Genomic DNA, 20,186 nt, shown 5'->3' on the forward strand with positions numbered 1-20,186 from the left:
AGTTAAAACATAACTTTATATTAAAGTAAATTTATTCTCTAATAAAAATAAATAATAAACCGAAAAATATTTAAAAAAAATTGTCCTTAAAAAGGTCAAAGAGAAAATCACAAAAAATGGTCAGGGGGAAGCCTGGGAATAAGAATCAGAAAATATCGGGGCAACCCTGAATCGTAATTATATTTAATTTATTTTTACGAGCCGTCCTTTTAAAGACACTCGTTGTCTCGCATCCGGCGGATCCGCTAGACGACTCCTAATGATCGGTTTATTTGGCTTCAGTAGCTGGCTACCTCGGCACCTTGGGAAAACGCACTCCGGGACACCTTTGGTTCGTTATTTGGCGAGCCCGTTTTCTATTTGGCCCGCGGGTTGACCCGCCAATGATGATTCTTACACACACCGGAAATTCACGTTAATAGCGATACTCACGTAACGCGCTCTTTTCTTAATCAAAATGTTTCGTCGAGTGTGTTTCGCGTGGGGCGAATCTGCCTTCGCGATGAAGATCAGGAAGCCTTTAGAACCGCAACGGAAGCTTCAATAACGTTCACACTTACCCCTAGATTCGCTTCGTTTAGATAACTAGTTTCCAAAACCAGCAACTCGTCCAAGTCGGTTCGCTTAGAATCGCTTTCAGAACGATAAGGCGGGCAAGTAAAATTGCTCGTAATTTCCAAAATAATGGGAATAAAATTTTAAATAATGTCAAATAATATTACCGTATGTATAGTAAACATGATTAACTAATTGTTTTGGGATACATTTTAGTATTTTCAAAATTCTAGTCATAATTTGAAATGGCGTTAAGCCTTAGCTATAATCGAACCGGGTTGAAGCGATTTTGCACGTGTGAACCAAGAATTATCGTCGGCGGTCAAAACTGGCGTTCAAACTGACCTAAACTGGGTTTTAGGCTCTAGTGTGAACGTGGCTTAACAATTCCGCTTTTTACACATTTGTGTGTATTAGTTTCACGTACTGTGTCCGCCGCCGGTGTTCGCACCATTTCTCGCGGTACGTTGCAGGTACAAAGACCCATGATACGTCAATCGTTTGGAAATATCAGGCCCTCGCCGGCATAGTTAACATTTGTGAGTTCGGGGCCCCGGAAGTTGGGCATTTGCCCGTTTTAGTGATTTTTAGCGATTTTCAATGTACATAATTTTTTTACATTAAAACCGACTTGGTTGAATATTTTCAGTAAGTACTTGTAACTTATCATTTCTGAACTACGTTTTCGATTGCATTCAGAAATTTTAATTTTAAGTGAGATTTCTGACCCATATTCGCGGGACCCCGCAAGCCTCGTTCGCACTATTGTGATATTTGAATTTCGTACCAATTGATACAGGCGCCATCTAACTCCAAAAAACATTCGACTTGAGTGAAAATTAATTTAAATTGCGGTGCTCACGTTTCGCTACCTTATTTCTAAAACAAGTTAAGTCCAACAATTCAATTTCGATCAAATTTCTCTTGGGTTTATTAAGTACAAGATGATTGAAAATTTGTTAAAATTTAAATTTAGGATTTGAAATATATTGAATGCATCGGGGGATTGTCTGTATTTAAATGTCCGTGACATCTTGTTCTCGTTGAATGTAATTTATTTACCCGATAATTCTAATAGGGCTGTGCGAGTACTCAAACATAATCGAGTATTCGGCCTTTTTTGAGGTCGAGTACTCGAACTCGACCTCGAATAAGTAATTGGAGAATACTCGTCGATTACCGAGTACCAAAAAATTGCATATTCCGGTACCCGATTACTCGAATAAGCTGCTCTCTTAACTCCTCGAGTATTTGTTTTTTCTATCCTCGTTGCTTCAAAGTTCAAAGAGGGGTTTTTACAACTTTTTGGGGGTAATAAACGGTACCTACAAAGTTGTGGAACTGCATGTGGTTCATTTAAATTAAAGGAATATTTTTCAGCATTGAAAGGTACTTTATACTACATTTAAATTTAATTTCATAATTAATTGAATAAAACCAGCTGATAATCAAGTACTCGATAACCCGACTCGTTAAAAATATTACTCGAGGTTTTTTTTAGTTACTCGACTCGAATAAGAGAAAGTTTCCCCTTAATCAAGTACTCGATTACTCGACTCGACTTCAATATTACTCGACTCGAATACTCAATGAAAAAAATTTGGTACTCGATACCCGACTCGATTGCCTAAAACCACTAACCGCGCAGCCCTATTATCTAAAGGTTTTTAAACGTCATTGACGAAAGATGACGCCACTTATCCACGACCGTAACTTAAGATAAGCCCATCTTATTAGAGAACGTAAAAACAACTCCGTCATTATAACGTATGATCAGAAGTTTATAATACATATCTTACGACAGAAGTATCCAACTATGACGTAAACATTAAACTAAATTTTCGAAAAGTTCGCGGTTGAGTGTGTCATTACACATATCGATGTAAAATGTAAAAATTGCACGGCCTAGGGATGTATACTTTTCATAAACTATCTTTCAATGTAATAGATAGATTCCAAAAGCTAGTGCGCTATAATTGCGAAGACTAACTTATCCTTTTTTTAAGCTTGGGAGAGTAGACGGGACGTAGGGTAAGTTAGTTTTGACAAGATGTGACTTTTGGAATCAACCTATAGTTTTAGAATGAGGTTCGAACGACTAACATTATCAATTTAGGAAGATGATGTTTCCCTCGTAAGATAAATATTATTTACGATGTTTTTGTCTATTTAACTCTGTTATCTTAGCCGGATAATCTTTAGATTTGGTTCGCGGTATGCAATAGCGTGAAATCACTGTCTAGTTGGACTGTGCTTGTACTCGGTCAGCATCGAGTACCCGATGATTTTGGAAGTCAGATACTCGAACTCGAAAAAGAACATTTTAAATAATCGTCGATTATCGAGTATCTGAAATTTGCCTTAATTAGGTACTCGAATACTCGAATAAGCCACCTGTAAATCTCGCCGAATTGTTTTTCCCGCCGACAATATTCGGGTAATCGACCACTCGTCGGGTAATCGACAATAATCTCTTTGTCATAGCCAGTCGCCGGGGTAGAAAATCGGGGAAATAAATCCAAAGGAACATCCCTTTCCAGGACCTTGAGTGATTGGCTGCCTGGCTTCGTATAGATGTTTTTAGTCTTACACGAGCCGTATAGGCTCTTAGTAAGACTCCTGGTCTCGCTCCGTTGTCCGGCGTCCGCCGCCGCCGTAGGCATGACACGGCACGGTATAAATCATACTAAACTTAGAAGAATCCTCGCACGCGATTGCGAATAACAGCCACGCGAGGAAATCAGCCTCTAGAAGTAACAATCAAAAGCTAGAAGAATCTTCCTACAACACAAGAGAGGACGCGGGAATCGTCACTACGTCTAGACTGGCGCTGGGGTAGAGCTGTACCGCGAAAAGGCTGGGGAGATGACGCGGGAATCGTCACTACGTTTAGACTGGCGCTGGGGAATAGTAGTTTAATAAATATATGTACACTCAAATAAATCGTCGTGCTTATTTATTTTTGGCTTAGTTTAACTCACAAACTCGATACAGTAAGCTCGTGTAAGACTATTATTTGGGTCACGTGACCCACTTGTTTAGTTTTGATTTTGGTTTTGAGAGTCTTCAGAATTATCTCTGCCGTGAGTGCCTGAGTAAAGTTCTTTAATTTAGCGTGTTGTTAATTATTTTATTCTTTTTTAACTCGTTAGTTTAAGTAGTAACTAGTAGGCTATTTTAAATTTTCCTTAATTACTCGACTACGCGAATAGAACTCGTCGATTAATCAAGTACCCGAACGATTTTTTTAACTACTCGAGTACTCGAATGGGTTTTTCTGACTACTTGACTATTCGAACAAGAAAAAATTTGAAATAATCGAATAATCGACAACCCGAATCGATCAAAATATTACCCGACTCGACTACTAGATGAAAAATTGGTTAATACTCGAAATCCGACTCGATTGCGTAAAACCACTACTCCCACAGCCCAACAGTCTAGAAGGAAGTGAAAGTTATAGTCTATTGTTTTATGGACGTCGAGTGAAAGTCATTGTCTTGTCTGAAGTTTTATACGAATACGAAACAATGGGATCATTCAGCGTTGGTTTCCCTCGCGTCTTATCTCGCATCGAGACAATTTCCCCGTTTAAATTACAGGTAATTAGGTTCAAAGAGTACCCCAATCTTTCCCTACAATTTTGCCAGTAAAACGGGATTATCATTGTTCTTGAATTCTTAAAGGAATTTTGATTTGTAAAGCGTTGGTGTTTTGCTTGCCTGCCTATAATAGACAGTCTTAGCGAGGCATAATTTGCATTGGCATTTCGAGGTAGGGTAGTTAATTGACGCCATTTTACGCCGATTCTGTCCTGGCGAATAGCTCGAGTTGGTGTAGCCAGTGAACCTGCACAATGGCAAGTGGGCCCCATGAATAATAATAATCAGCTAGGCTAATACCCAATGCACCACCTTAGGCCTAAGTCATCAAGCGACTTTTGAAGCCTTTAATTCAGGTGGCCGGGTTACAATGCGTAGGAGGGTGGTGGCAAGCCCTGCATGCCACGCGATTGAGCCAACAGCTCCCTACACTAACTATTACCGTTAACCTCGACAAGTTTTTATGAAAGGGGAAACCGAAGAGCTCGGGTGAAAACCCCTCAAACCAGTGGGGAGAGAACTTGCAAACTCAACGCGGAAGGAGTTATTCCGGGTTTTCACCCAGTGCCACAAGCTGGGATCGAACCCGGCTCCTCTTGCTGCGAGGTGAAAGTGCTAACCACTCCGCCAGCCCACCGTTCATGAAGTGGGCCCCCTTAAACATGATAGCTTTATAGTTGTTAAGGCTGGGGCCCTTTGTCTTCTGGCAACCAATAATATTAGACCCAGTCCGCCACTGGGTGTAGCGTAGATAGGGTTCGAACCGTGGGATCCGACATTAGTACAGATCCCGTACCCTAGAGAAAAATGATTTTAGAAAACTTGAAATCCCGAAAAATGGGCGAAAATCAGTTTTAAAATCTCGAATGCAGTGTAACAAACCGGAAATCAACGCGAAAATTGTGCTCGGAAATCTCAAAATCAGTGTCTGATTTCTGAAATGATTTTGAAGTTCCAAATCGCGTACGCAAAATTTGCAAATATCGGACCACTTGGTGAAAACATTTCTAAAATATAATAAGTTAATACTTTTCACCCACTCTGAAACTAAACGTCTACACTTACAACCAAGCAATGTTAATTCAAATACTTAGGAATCAAGAAAAAGTTGATCCAAATACCCGCAGTAGTAAAAATTGTAATAGCAGAAATGATTGTTAGAGCCTAGCGCCGCCGATTCAACGCCGCCGTCGCCGATATTTTCTATGGCACCGAACCGACGCCGCCGCCGCCTAATCATTTAATGTTCGGCGCGCCGCTGACGCCGCCGAAATATATTGAGTTTTCCTACGTAACCTAATTTCTCTCTTTCAAAAACATTTAATTTTTATTTAATTTTCAAAGGGGGGCGAGACACTTTTTCCCCTTCACGCCGCCGCCTCCGAAAAAATCAGCGGGTGTTTTTCGCCAAATGCCACCGCCACAAATTTCTGTCACGTAGTGTTAAGCCTATTTATTCCGGGAGTACGAAGCGGAAGTGGCTCCAAACTTTTAAATGGCTGACAAATTTCAACCCCCCCTTAACCTCATTCGTGTATTTAACTATACGTCTTCGATAGAGCATCTCCAAACTCTCTCCAAGATGTTTATTATAATCTATGATTAAAATTTGACGCTAAGCCTCGTTCGAAAGACGGTGAACGTGTTAAATTCGAGAGACTAGGACTTGAATAACGACACAGCGTGCCCGTTGCAAATGTACGACAATTATTTAGTCCGCGTTTCTACATGTAAGCTTGGTAAATCTCAACCAATCGAAGCTAATACATTAGGTATGAGGAGCTGACGAAAACGATATCTATCGTACTATCCCGGTACTACACTAAAGCCAGCAGGTTTAACAGAAGCTAGGGGTTAATAACGAATAGTTTGATTTAGATATCCACCTTGTATCGTTGGCACCGGTTGGCACGTCTTAGAAAATATTTAGTGCTATTTCTATTTCAAAAATCTACATATCTCTCCCACGACTAGACGCCAGAGAAAAATCAGTAAATTTGTCATAGGTAATCCTCTATTTTTCAGTATTTGTATTTGTATTCGCGAGAAGTCTATCATTTGTTAAAATCCCGTATACAATCCACATAAAAACGATTTCTTACATCTAAAAAATTTCTACGAAAATCAGCACCGAAATCGCTTTAAAATCTCGATATAACTTTGAAATCGCAAAAACCCCAACGGAAAATTTTCAAGCTTCCGATCAGGGTTTGACATAAGGATATTTTTTTTAGTAGTCAGCCTCACTAAAGTGCCTCCTATCTGAATTTATTTATTTTAGACTAGTGGGCGGTAAAAATGGGGGTATAAGAACAAGAAGGACAGCCAACATTTTGCATTACCCGTCAGAATGAAAATAGGAATCGCAATCGCCGTACAACGAGGCAATGCGGCCTCGGTTTCTGAACACTTTTCCGCCGGGCTCCTCACTCGAGGAATGTTTGTTTTCTCTACCACAGTGGCGGTTTAAGAAGGCTGGGTCCCCGGGGCGGCGGCAGTGTTATGTGACACCCCCCAGGACCGTGCAGAAGTTTTCACAGGTCCGTCTTCTTCAAGTTTAATCGTTCTGATTTGCACCCCCCCCCCCCCCTCGAGCTTCTCCGATGGCACCCCCTGGTACCCGGGGCGGACCGCCCCCATCCCTTAGGCCGCCACTGCTCTACCATAATTGGTTACATGTTGATTTTAAATAATATTTATTCGCACTGTATTTTGATATTGTTTCACTAGAATTTTGTAATGATATATACCATCCAGTAACCAATAAATATTTTATTTTCTACTATAATGGAATTTATTATCACTTGAGTTATATGACTTTGGCTGATCACAATTTTTTAAATAAAAATATTTAAATAAATAAAAATTTGACTACTAAAATAAATGCTCTTGACTACTAAAATTAAACGAAATCACCTAAATATTCATAAATAATGGTGAATATATATATATATTATTATTATATATATATATATAGTAGTCAAATGCCGTGACTAGTGCCTTATGTCCAACCCTGCTTCCGACCCTCGTATTAAAATTATGGTGCAGCGTTATTTCACTTTTTACATTCTGACGTTAAAATAACTGTACCCGAAAAATGCTAGTTCTGTATTTAAATAGCGTAGTGACCACATTCCCCCCCTGTTCCATTGTTTTTCATTTCTGTATAATTTAAAGACCAGTTCAATGAGGCATTGTTTGAATTCCGACGTAGTTTTCGCCCTTAGGAATCATTTAATGAGCGCTTTAAAATATACGGTACCCTTAGGTTAAGTACCAAAATTATTTATCTCTAAATATATGAGTAACGGATGGTTTCTTTCCATCTAAGCGCCACGTAACGACCAACGTTGGAAGTTGGTAAACTGTTAAGCAGATGATTTTCTATTATGAACACGCAAAGCGTCTGCTTAACAAAAGAAAATCAAGCAATTTATGAGCTTCTCGCGTTGGGTGCTACGTGGCTTTATGTCAACTGAAAAGGATTATTAAATATTCGGCGCGTTATTTCAGACATGGAGAAATTGTAAGGAGTCGTTTCGTTAAACAATTTTAGCACTGACGTCAGCGGGATTCCAAAAAAAGGGGACGACACCGTGTCTTTTAATCGCGGGTGATAACTTCGAAACAACTAATTCCCATTTGGCGTCCTTGCGCGGTAAAAAACACCCGGTGTTTACCCCCTTTTAAGAACTTGTTGTTAACCCACTCTCGGGCTGAGCTAAAAATTCTAAAAAAGTATAAAAAAATTAAATATATGTAATCAATTTAAACCGACTAACTGTTCTTTAAAATAATTATTTTTCACAAACATTTATAGCGTTTTCTTATATAAGATAATAATTCTCAGTTAGATTTATTTTCAAATCCTTTCTTAGCTTCTTGACGTACAATTGGCATCACGTTATAATTGTTTTACAGCATCACTACTGATCCTTTCCCGCACGCCAGTGTTTACGACAATAATTGTCAGTGGTCTTGAAAATGAGAATTTGTGTTTCGTGGAAACTGATACGTAGCAGTTTATTTTTTTCTCTCATCCAATCTTTGGCGGGGTGCATAATTTATGTGACGCTCCAAGAATTTTTTGCGGTTGTTTTTTTTTTTGTTTCTGGTTCGTGCGTTTATTCTTCCCATTCTTCCCACGTGAAAGTTAAAGCTCTCGCGTCACGATTCTACACGCATCTTCCTTGTCTAATTTCGGTCGAAACCAAATTGGGTAGTCGCGGACTTGGTCCCTCTATCAGGAATTCTATGCCCCTATTAGCCGGGAAAAGAACCAAAATTGCGTGTTGGGAAACCAGGTCTTCTCGTCTCAAAGATATTCGTTTTTACGCAGCTTTTATCATTCGAATGATAAATTTTCAGTTCGCATTCCGTATCTTTGCAATTTTGGGCAATGTTGCCAGGTCCTGATAATCAAATAATTGTACCAAGACCAGAAACAATTATCGTACGCCAGAAATTTGACGTTATATTTAATCGAAGTTATATTTAAAAGAAATCAAAAAGTTCAATAACACTTAAGTTTGGCCTATTGATCAAATCTTGACCAAAACCATAAAATAATATTAAATTTAGTTTAAAATTATTTACTGCCCATTTATCCAACGTTATCGCACCACGGGGGCAATTCTGTAAAAATTATTCGATCTCGATGCCCTACACCATGTCGAGATCGACTTCGACAATTTGCATTGATTTATGCTTATTCGAAATCCTTACCGAATACCATTCGTCGAGATCTCGAAGTTCGAAATCTAGTTTTCGATCGAAAATTTGATTTCGAATATTTACAGAATAGGCCCCCAGGATGAATTATAGAAAATAGCGTTGAGATGTTTCCAAAAACTCCCCGTCAAAGTCAAATATAGAGTTTGTGCTACTGCGACTGTACTTGAAACTATTTATTCATTATACTGCTAAAGCAGTTGTCAAAGTCCTGGCAGCAACGTTGGGGGGGGGGGGGGCTAGACAGTCGGGGATGATTCTTTGGAAAAATTGGCTCGAAATTATCGTACGCCTTGCAACACTGGTTCTGGGAGTCTTAAACGAGAGAACGGTTTTGCAATATTGACCGACTGCTCCGGCCACTGTCAATTTCGGAAGTCCCTTAACGTATTGCTGTTTGCTTTGGTCTTCCTTTAGAGGGCCGCTTTTGGTTTGTTTGCTTTTCGCGCCTTCCTCTCCCCCCCCCCCCTTCCTTCAGTGTGGATTTATTTCCAGGCGTGAACTTGCGGATTTACATTACCACATATTTTTTGGAAACGTCCCTTTATGTTTGTAGACCGCTTTTTAGTGACTACGGAATTCAGTTCCATGTTGGGCTTTTCATTTTCTGGAAATGAAACACCTTTCCGGTCGTATAGTTCCAAGGTCACCCGAGAGAAGATACCATGAGTGTTAGCGTTTCAGCCATTTTAAATTGCGCCCCTATTAGCCACAGGCTATGTAAAATCAAAGACTGTGTAGTCTTTAGTTAATTTGAAAATAGGCCTGAAAGGTCAGGAAATTTAAATTTATCTAGAAAATTTTATCAATTCTGTGATAAACCCATTTTTAGAGGTTGTAAGTAATTGAACGTTGCTATAAAATATAACCTGTAGAGTAACTTTTTTACTAAAATATAAGCTGATTCACTTTTGATAAAAGTAAAATATGAAGTTGAAAATGGTCGAATTTTAGCCTTATAAAAGTCAGGAAAAATATCAAAAATGGGCCGGGTTTAGTTTTAGTACCAATAACTTGATTACGAAATTATTGTTGTTGAGAAACAGCGCTGCCGGAAAAAATCGTTTCATAGACATCCAAAAAATATTGCCAGATTCACACCCAAAATAGCGCGTTTTTATTTCCCGCCAAATTTCAATTCGGGTATGAATATTTTGAGGCGTAGTATCGACGTATGGACTTGTATTTCGGTACAACTAAATAATCTTATAATCGACCGTAACGGTTGTAATGGGACTTTTGAAAAGTTCGGTGGTCCGCCAGGTGGTGGTACAAACTTTTACACTTTGGCGCCCTTTCTTACGATTGGTTAAAAATTCAAAACGGGTTTTCGGAGAGCGTAAGGTGTTCTTGTGTTTGTTTTACGAATTTTGGATTGAACATTTGAAAACTAGATTAAATGTATCGTTATTTTTGTTTAATGTAAAATATCGCGATAAAAAGGATTAGCTTTCAAATTGGGAATTTTACGCTAAAACGAGTGTTTGTTCAAATTAATGGAATGGTGTTCCAAAGGGCAAACGCGAATGGAGGCCCCTCTATTTCGCTCATAAATATTTCTAGAGAGAAAGAGGCGCCTTAACGTCTAGGTCAGGGATCCCCACAGTATGAAGAAAAAACAAAAAACATGAGAGCGTGACATCCCTCCAGCTTCTACCAATACGTGTACCTAGTTTCCTTACATATATCCCAAAAGGGGAGTGGAAGACACCCATATTATGAAATGACTGGGAGCTAAATATATATATCATTTTTTTTAGTTCCATTCAACCTCCTGCAATGTATCAAACTTTATATGATTTTCGCTTTTTTATGGGAATTACTTTTGCCAAGTTTATACTTCGCAATTTTAATTTTTTTAAGAACAAGTTTCGTTACCGGGTTTTATTGATTTTAATTTCAAGTTCAGGTTGTACAATTGAGTAACGATTTGCATTTGAGTTTGAAAAGTCACACTCGACTGTACATATTGATTTTTTTATAGGTTTTATTTGGTTTTATTATTTTAATGGGTTTTATTTATTTACTTTTTTGCCTTATATAGCTCCCCGAAGGCTCCGAGGTAACACTGGCAGAACTAAGGGAAATTGCTGCTCGACAGCAACAACAGATTGAAGCTCAACAACAATTACTCGTAGCCAAAGAACAAAGATTAAAGTTCCTCAAGCAGCAAGAAGCCAGACACCACCAAGGTGCACAAACGGTAGAGGGAGAGAGGCTGCGACCCTTGCGAGACAAAATAGAAACGCAGGAATTAAAGTTAAGAAGGCTTCGAGCTCTCAGAGGACAGGCAGAGCAACAAAGAGCTAGCAATCACAATCTTAGTATGCTTTACTTTCTCATGTGGCAAACTTATTTGGCCAACAAATGTATCATTTAAATGTCGTGGTTGTTTTCGCTTTTTATAGCAGCGGAACTAGATTCAATTAGAGCACTATTCAATGAAAAAGAAAAAGAGCTATCATTGGCAGTCGCTAAAGTCGAGGAGCTTACAAGGCAACTTGAAGAACTCCGACGTGGAAATGTAAATGGGCTATTATTAGACAGTAGTGGCGGAAATTCCAACTCTCCCTCAGTTGTGGAACTGGAGAAACTTCGAAGAGAGCTCTTGGTTAGACATTTTTATATACATATTTTAGGCTTGTTGACCTCGATTATTTATAAGTGTGAATAATTAATCCTTTCTCGGTTTCCTCACAGTATCGAACTAAATTAAATGAACAGCAGAATGCTCGTATTCTTCAACAAAGGGAGACCCTGGCCAAGCGCCAGGAAGAAATATCGTTGATGGACCAGAGAATAGCCTCTTTACAGCAGAGGTTGCACAGGAAACGCACTTTAAACCAGCAAATTGCCAGTCATATCCACGCAGCGACGTTAGCAAAACAAGCTCAGATCCATCCACTGGGAAGCAACAATAATGTTACTAATTTGGTAGATAATCAGGTACATTTAATATCCATTCAGCCATAGCATCAAATGAGATTAATTCAATGCACTTTATTAACAAACAGAGTAAACCAACAGCGGCTACTCGTCTTATACGTCCCCTTAACACAAATATAGCAGCTGTGGAACCATTGAAAAGGGCACCGCAAGAAACTGAAAATTCGTTGGAAGATGTTAATTCTTCCATGAAGGGTGATGAAAATGATCTATCAGAGTTTGCCTTGAACAAGAAAGACCCCAAATATCAAACGCTACCTTACAACACCAAGTTTTCTGTTAAAAGCACCAGGTATAAAATTAAAATAAGGTAACTTTATTTTAATTTTTTTTAAATTTCATAGCAAATTGTTTTGTTATAGGGATGGTGAAGATTTGGTGGATAAATCTCAACTTATATCAGAGTCTGAGAATCCTGCAAAATCTAATGAAGTACATCAGGATAATCCGTCCTCTACCTATTTAATTTGTCAGAAGCAACCAACCTCTAGCAGCTCTACTAGTAACGCTAATTGTATGGGGTCTCATACCTTCAGCAAAATTCCTTCGCCTCATAATCTGAGCAATTTGGCGCCCAGACCCTTTGGCAGCTCTTACAGTTCAAGTTTGTTAATTAGTTCTGCATCTACAAACAAAATACCTTCAACCAACATTTGCAATGCAATTGGCTCCACTACAAATGCTCAGGCGGTCACCTCTCAGAGCCTTATCAACTCAAATTCCATGGTAAAGTTCCACTTTTGTTTTAATAGTATCTCTTTCACTCTATACGTCTGGGTTTTCACGTATTAGATTACAAGTCCTATAATGGGAAAACATCCAGTACTAAGTCCTCAACCGTCGAATGGTGTTGTGCCAAGATCTAAGCTTCCAACGGCAACTGGTATTCCTGTTCTTCCTGCTACGGCACTGACGTCGGTGATTAAAAAGCTTGGTAACAGCAATAACCAAAACTCTGGCTACAAAAATGACATTCCACCTTATGCGGCTCCTCCACCCGCCAATCTAAGAATTTCCAACCTCCATTCTTCAAACTCTCCCCAAAGTTCTTTAGAGAGTAGAAATTCTTCAAGTCCTAATTGCAGTAAAACTTCTTCGAGTCAAGCAGAAACTCACAATAATTCGGACAGTAAGTAACATTTGCTTGGTAAAATGAAACCCCTAACTTAACTTGACTCTTTTATTTCATTTAGGCTTTGATTCTCCATCTGACTCGACATCCTCCAGTGACAACTCCGGTGACAAACTGAAGCCTGCTTTGCCTCCTAAACCTTCAATCCCAGTGAAACCTGTCCCACCTCCGAGACAAACGCACGTTGTTGGTGTAACTGGAGCAACGGGTACAAAGAAAGCTGACGTCGATTCCGCGCTGATGGTTCTCAAAGGAACAAATAAAAATGAGACCAGAAATGGGAATGGATACAGGTACTTCTCTCGTCTATACTTTTTATTTCTTGATTTATACTCTGGTTTTTGTTTTGAAAGGGTTTTAATAATTTAATTTAAATGCTTTAATATAATTCAGTTGAAACTTTTTTACTTTTTTATCAGCTATCGAAAACGTTTACTTTATTATAGGTGGGTGAAGGGTTCTATTTAAGTGTGCTCCAGTTTAAATATTGTGCTAACTGGATGATTCTAACATTACTGATTGCGTGTAATTTCTTTGCATTTACTAAACTAACAATTTTACCATTATATCGAATAATTATAATCTAAAATATGCATTGTATCTTGCCCTTGAGAAAATCTTGTTTTAGTCATTTCAAACTAATTGGCTTACTTTTAATGTAGATACGTAATGAAGCCAACACACAACTTTCCATCTCACCTTCCAATTGGTCCAGCAACGATGGATCAGTATGCTAAAGCGATTAACCATGTTTATCGCAACGAAATGCAAAATCAGCAAATGTCTGAGAATTTGCTTTCCTCTGAAAGTGAAACTGGTGCTAACGAGCTATCTAGTGAAAGTGACGGAAGTCGTAAAATTGGTTCCACCCAGCTTCCAATTCAGCCTAGACCTTTAACTATAAAAAAACCTTCCGGCTTGGACCCTCCGCGTCTACGGTCGAATTTATCTACCCAAATTAAAAGGCAAAATGATGTAACTAGCCCTACTCAACTTCTTAGTCCAACTGGTATAACCAACCGGAGAATAGAGATGCCTCCTGCCTTTTTGTTCCCTGAAAATCAAAATTCTGATAACAAGCATCCATTAGGAGAAAGAGTGGACGCTGATGGTGATTCGATAATGGAAAAAACTGGTCAGCTACCTCATAGTCCCATACGCCATAAAAATTCGTCAAAACAAAATAAAGACACTGGTAAGATATTCGTTAACTTTGGGAAGTTTAAGATTTAAGCAAAATTTTTCTAATGGGATTTCAAATTATCAGAGAAAGACAATGGAAATGTTTTGGAGAGGCTTAATGGGAATCATGAATCGGAACACGTTGAAAGTTTACATTCCAATTCAGAACAGGGGACCGAGGATGAAACTGAAACGGAACCCAAGAAACTTATTTTAGGTACAAATATATCAAATTATGTCATAATTATAATGGGGTGCCAATTTAATCGGTAATTTACGCCACAGAGGGCTCCCAAGATGAATTAGATACGGATGAAAGTCAAGTTAGCAGCACAACATCTCATAAAATGTCCCATTTAAGTGGCAATAGTGCGGCCTTCCGAAGAGTGAAAAAAGGCAATCTTAAAACCAAGGGTTCGGCTAAAAACCCTCGAAGGGTTAGCTTTGATCCTTTAGCTTTACTCTTGGACGCTTCATTGGAAGGAGAGCTAGAACTGGTTAGAAAAACAGCCAAAGAGGTTACGAATCCCAGCGCAGCCAACGATGAAGGGATCACGGCCCTACACAATGCCATATGCGCTGGTCATTTGGAAATTGTGAAATTTTTGGTTGAATTTGGCTGCGATGTGAATGCCCAAGACAGTGACGGCTGGTAAGACATTTTTCCTTGCAATGTTTTGCATGTAACAATAAATTCATAATTTTGGGCTCTCTAGGACGCCTTTGCATTGTGCAGCGTCATGTAATAACTTGCCAATGGTTAAGTTCTTGGTTGAACATGGTGCTTGTATATTTGCAACCACTCTCAGTGACCATGAAACTGCAGCTGAGAAATGTGAAGAAGATGAAGAAGGTTTTGATGGCTGCTCAGAGTATCTTTACAGTAAGTATTGTAGCACTAGTTGTCATTCTTTGAGTTAAATATAACTAAATAAACATTTATCTTCTAAGGTGTCCAAGAGAAATTGGGTATTTTAAACGCTGGTGCTGTATTTGGTGTCTACGACTATGAAGCTCAAAATCCGGATGAATTGAGTTTCAAAGATGGTGAAATGTTGATTGTTTTAAGAAAGGGAGACGACTTGGAACGGGAATGGTGGTGGTCCAAACTAAGAGATCGAGAAGGATACATTCCACGAAATTTGCTTGGGGTAAGATAGTACTTTCATATGTATACTTGATTGAATTGTTGCTGGAATAAGATTTTAATGAAATTTATATTTTATAGCTTCATCCTCGTGTAACAGCGAGACAAGATCCATAGCTGAAATCTGTAATATTACATGTACATGTTTATTTGGTTTTTTTTTTGGGCCGTTACTTGGTCACATTTTGGTTACATTTTTATATGCCAAAGGGATGCACGATTCATTTAATAACCAATATTTCAAAAACTATTTTATCTTTTAAAAACCACTCTGGTCTACGTCATGCACAGTTTTACACTTATACCCCTTTTCAAAATAGTATTATTTCATTTTATCATTTATTTTTAGTCCATAAATGTGATTTTAAAATGCGTGTAATGGACACTGGACTTTTAATAAGTTGCGAAAGAGTACAATTTATACAATTAAAAATAATCGTGCATCCCTTATTTAAACCAAAAAGTTGTATTATAGGCATGAAAAAAACTTAAATTGTGAATAGTTTTTGTTACGTTTGAAAAACAATTACGCGGTGGTTTTTTTAAATGGCCCTATGTTGTATTTCCATAGCTGTATTAGTTCTAAGCCCTTAATTTTTGTTTGTTGATTTACTTTAGCTTCCAAAAATGTTCCTTTTACAAAAAATATGTTCAAGGAACATTAGTTGCCAAATTTCACTGCCCCAATGCCGTCCATGTTATTTGTAAAATTGAAAAGTCTTTAAGAAAGGCTAGGCGAATTGTTTTTTTTTGGATACAATAACTGATTGTAACCATAATAGGTAGAATGTGTGATAAAACCACAAGTGCCCCAAATTTCTTTTTATTATCAATTCCATCTATCAAAAATTATTTGTACAGTTGAACTAAAATACTTTAAAGGAATAAAAAATATTTTGAAAATGGCAAATGAGACGTGTGTTTGAATTATTTAAAAAGGGAAAATTTTTTCGTTTAGTACTTCCAATTTTTTTGGAATGTTTACAAGGCCACGTGGAAAATCACATAAATTGACATTCACGTGACCTTAATATATTGCGTAACATGACCTGCCTACTTTTAAACCAATGGAATACTAGGAGATTGTGACGTTTCTTTAGAAGACCATTGCGTCAGCCATTACCCATTTTCGTCGCCGACGCCGCCGATTGATTTTTGAGAGCCGATGCCCCAGAGTTTTAACAAAATTTTATATTTTATTTCAATTGAAAGATTTTTCTATTATTTGGTACGAACAATTTAAAAATTTTCGACTCTTCTTAGTCGAAATTTTTCTTGCAAAACGAGTTTATTACACATGTAAAATGTTCAATAAACGCCCCGCCATGCCGCCGCCGATCAATTTTTGGAAAATGCCGCAAATTAACTGAATCACTGCCGCCGGTTAAAATTTAGCGGCGTTGAGGATTGAGCCTTTTATCAGGGCTGTTATCGTTCCTGCCTTCGTGCTGCTGCAAGCTGTTTACATATCAATTGTGTATTAAGATAAGCGGATATTTATATTTTTATATGAACAGTTTATAATGGTATGTATTGTTTATTGGTTGGAGATATAATTTAATGGATTGATTGTAGGATTGACAAAGATATCATGGCCTGGGGAGGGGGGTCAGAGGAGGATAGGTACAGGTGTAGTTTTACTTGGGCTACTGCGGGAAATTCAAAACGACTTTTACGTTGTCTTAAAAAACCTCTACTTTTTCTCATATTCTAGCAAATGAAAGAATTGGTTAAAAAAATTATAGAATAATCTTTTTATTTGTTTCGATTGCAGGCTTCATTAGGATGCAACAAATACTTTATTTCGAAGTATTTGAGTTTTCCCCTGAGAAAATTAGGGAAACAACTTCAAATTACAAATGTTATCTCTAAGAGAGGGTTATCTACTTCAAATGTTTCAAAGAGTAAGTCAATTTAGGGTGTTTATAGCTTGTAAAGTTTTGCAAAAGTGAAATCCTTCATTATGTTTAACTTTGGATTCAATCAATTTTCATGTTTATACAGTGTTGATACATAAATTATTAGCTTCTATTGTTAATCGGAGGTTATAGAGATTTAAAAAATAAAAATAATACAAACAATATTTGCAACTTGGATATAGATATGTATTTAAAATTTAAATATAAATAACACAATGAAATGTGTATGCCTAAGCGGCTAGAGGTTTTAAAATCGTAATTGTTGTTGAAACTTCATATAAATTTTATTTTTACCATTAGACAAGGTGGTAATAATATAGTAATAATTAATATTTAAAAAAAAAATTCTTCATTAAACAATTATTTTTAGAAGGCCTCATTTCCTATAAATCAAGTTTTAGAATTACAGAAATGTCTGTTGATCATCAATGTAAAATTACCGTGGAGGTTGATATCATATGGAAATTTTGCCCAGTCAAGGCTACTAGATTCTGGACGTCAATAGTTCGCCATGTCTTTTTTTTACTTCACCAAACTTTGTTTTATATTTCAGATTTTTACCGTGGTAATATGGATACCAAAAATGAAAACCCAAGAATATTGATAACTGGTGAGTTTTGCTACTCTACACAGTTTTCTAGTTTTAATTATGAAACTTCATTTTCAGGTAGCCTGGGTCAACTAGGCACTGGCTTGGCTACTCTGTTTAGGTCATTATTAGTTTCTCACTTGTCAATAAATATATTTTAATTATGTATATATGACATCACATTACAGACAAAAATTTGGAGTTGAAAATGTTATAATGTCAGACATTATTAGACCCTCTAAAGATATTTTTAAAAGTGGTAAGGTAATGTTTACTTATATTTTACATGTAATAATGTTTTATGTATTTAATGGGTCAACTTTATATTTAAGGTCCGTACATTTACGCTGATATATTAGACTTCAAAAATCTCCAAGAAATAATAGTGAACCATCGCATCGATTGGCTCGTTCACTTTAGCGCTCTTCTGAGTGCGGTTGGGGAACAAAACGTGTCTTTAGCAATGCGAGTTAATATTGAAGGAATGCACAATGTAATGGAACTAGGTGAAATATTTAAATTTTAGTAAAAATAAATTCTGATTAGTTTGCTTTAATTTATTCTTGTTGTAATTTAGCGAAACAATACCATCTGAGACTTTTTGTTCCCAGTACTATTGGAGCTTTTGGTCCCGACTCTCCTCGTAATCCAACTCCGGATTTTTGCGTGCAGAGACCAAGAACCATTTATGGTGTTTCCAAGGTTCACGCTGAATTGCTTGGAGAGGTGAAAGATGAAGTATTATAAAGTTTTTTATATATTTTTGACGAATGTTTTTGCGATTTTAGTATTATCAGCATAAATTTGGGCTTGACTTTAGATGTTTGAGATTTCCTGGAGTTATATCCTCAAATACTCACCCAGGAGGTGGAACTACTGGCAAGTAATTGGTTATTATACAGGATATATTCAGAATTTTAATAGAGAATTTCGAATAGATTATGCTGTTCAAATATTTCATGACGCACTTCAATACGGAAAATTTGAATGTTATTTAAGACCAGATACAAAATTACCAATGATGTACATAGATGACTGTCTCCGTGCCTTAAGCGAGTTCATGGAAACTCCTAACCATTTATTAAAGCAACGGACATACAATGTATCAGCTGTAAGTTTCACGCCTGAAGAAATTGCGAAAGAAGTTAAGAAACACGTGCCTGATTTTGAAATTAGTTATAAGCCAGATTCCAGACAAATTATTGGTAAGTTGTACTTCTTGACCAGGGAATTTTGGGGTTTGACCTGGAAAAATTATCGAAAAGATAAAAGAACAGATCAATTACTAGATCTTGAATTAAAAAAAAATTACCTGTGACCTGTTTTTATATTTGAGGTCAAATTTACCATGATATGCTCAGGGTATTCTACATCCATGTTGAAGATTCATTAGAGTGGAAATTTACCCATCTGAAAATGCTATTATCAAGTCTCTTGCTATTATGTTTCACATCTATAACCTTTAAAAAGGTAAACTTCAATCTTTATCTTTTTACACAGGGTTGCCACACGTCAGGGAATTTTAAAATGGGAGTAAAAAATCATGGAATTTAAAAAATTTGTAAAAAATCATTGAAAAGTCAGGGAATTCAATTTTATCTTAACACTTTTTGAAGGTAATTTTACTCTAAATCTCAGACAAATTCTAGGATTATCATTTATTTCCTTGAATATGAAGCTAATTTTTTCAACATTCCAATAACCTTTTTACTGAAATATAAGTCCATTCAAATTTATCACTTTTGGCCTTAAAATGGTCATGGAATCTGAAAACTTACGTGGCAACCCTGTTAAAGGTTAGAGATGTGAAACATAATAATCTTTTCAGATGCGTATAATCTTCTTCCAATGATTATGCTACGTGTTTCTCACCATTATTGAGATTTCTGCAAAAATACCCCTTATTCAATGCCATTTTCGAAGATGGTAGCCAATTGGGCTTATATGCCCATTTTCTGTATTTTTGTCGATTTTTTCCAGGTTGTATCTTATTTTAAACTCTTTGGTCTTTTTTCCTTCTATTTATGGGGTTACGCATTAAGATACTTGTTCTTAGCTGATAGTTGGCCCGAAAAATTTGATGATAGCAACGCTAGGCGAGATTGGGGTTGGAAGCATCAATACAGTACTGATCTTCTTTGTCAAGTCATGTTTGACGCTCTCAAACCAAAATATGAGCAGCTGGCAATACAAGCTCATCAGTGATGGTAGCGGAAACAATTTTTTTAAGGACTTTTAATTATTCCTTTATTGAATCTCTGACATTCCCAAAAATTCTTAGAAAGCACACAAAAATATTTTTAACTAGTGGCTAACTTTAAAAAAAAAATTGTTTGTGACATTCCAAATTAGCTACTTTATTTTTTACCTGTTGCTGTTATAT

The 20,186-nt window shown here is 37.1% G+C and overlaps 2 protein-coding genes across 5 annotated transcripts in view; both read left to right on the plus strand.

Annotated features, from left to right (window-relative positions):
* The window catches only part of ASPP (Ankyrin-repeat, SH3-domain, and Proline-rich-region containing Protein), a 183,469-nt gene extending 167,272 nt beyond the window's left edge, over positions 1–16,197 (plus strand). For 2 of the 3 annotated variants that reach the window (XM_090173941.1, XM_090173943.1), the window contains 14 exons: positions 10,933–11,212; positions 11,297–11,499; positions 11,589–11,834; positions 11,903–12,126; positions 12,197–12,560; positions 12,627–12,963; positions 13,028–13,259; positions 13,386–13,412; positions 13,629–14,161; positions 14,234–14,365; positions 14,434–14,800; positions 14,865–15,031; positions 15,100–15,299; positions 15,377–16,197. In XM_090173941.1, the coding sequence (XP_090030067.1) occupies positions 10,933–11,212; positions 11,297–11,499; positions 11,589–11,834; positions 11,903–12,126; positions 12,197–12,560; positions 12,627–12,963; positions 13,028–13,259; positions 13,386–13,412; positions 13,629–14,161; positions 14,234–14,365; positions 14,434–14,800; positions 14,865–15,031; positions 15,100–15,299; positions 15,377–15,412 (3,348 nt within the window). In that variant the 3' untranslated portion in view covers positions 15,413–16,197. The remainder of the gene's footprint in view (positions 1–10,932; positions 11,213–11,296; positions 11,500–11,588; positions 11,835–11,902; positions 12,127–12,196; positions 12,561–12,626; positions 12,964–13,027; positions 13,260–13,385; positions 13,413–13,628; positions 14,162–14,233; positions 14,366–14,433; positions 14,801–14,864; positions 15,032–15,099; positions 15,300–15,376) is intronic. The other variant, XM_090173942.1, reaches the window with a different exon arrangement.
* A 226-nt stretch (positions 16,198–16,423) lies between these two features.
* Tdh (L-threonine dehydrogenase) lies at positions 16,424–20,185 on the plus strand. Of its 2 annotated transcripts, none has more exons than XM_090173945.1 (10): positions 16,424–16,523; positions 17,070–17,199; positions 17,768–17,824; positions 17,882–17,924; positions 17,992–18,062; positions 18,136–18,309; positions 18,381–18,529; positions 18,592–18,682; positions 18,742–19,008; positions 19,860–20,185. In XM_090173945.1, exons 1-10 carry the CDS (start codon positions 16,461–16,463, stop codon positions 20,006–20,008), a joined length of 1,194 nt encoding a protein of 397 aa, XP_090030071.1. In that variant the 5' UTR covers positions 16,424–16,460; the 3' UTR covers positions 20,009–20,185. The 2 variants fall into 2 exon arrangements, with proteins under 2 accessions (XP_090030071.1, XP_090030072.1); XM_090173946.1 differs by lacking the exon at positions 16,424–16,523 and adding an exon at positions 16,585–16,821.
* The last annotated feature ends 1 nt before the right edge of the window (position 20,186 follows it).

The sequence above is a fragment of the Leiobunum rupestre genome, chromosome 4 (assembly GCF_980474605.1).
Source record: "Leiobunum rupestre chromosome 4, qqLeiRupe1.1.hap1, whole genome shotgun sequence".
Classification (NCBI taxonomy): Eukaryota; Metazoa; Arthropoda; class Arachnida; order Opiliones; family Sclerosomatidae; genus Leiobunum; species Leiobunum rupestre.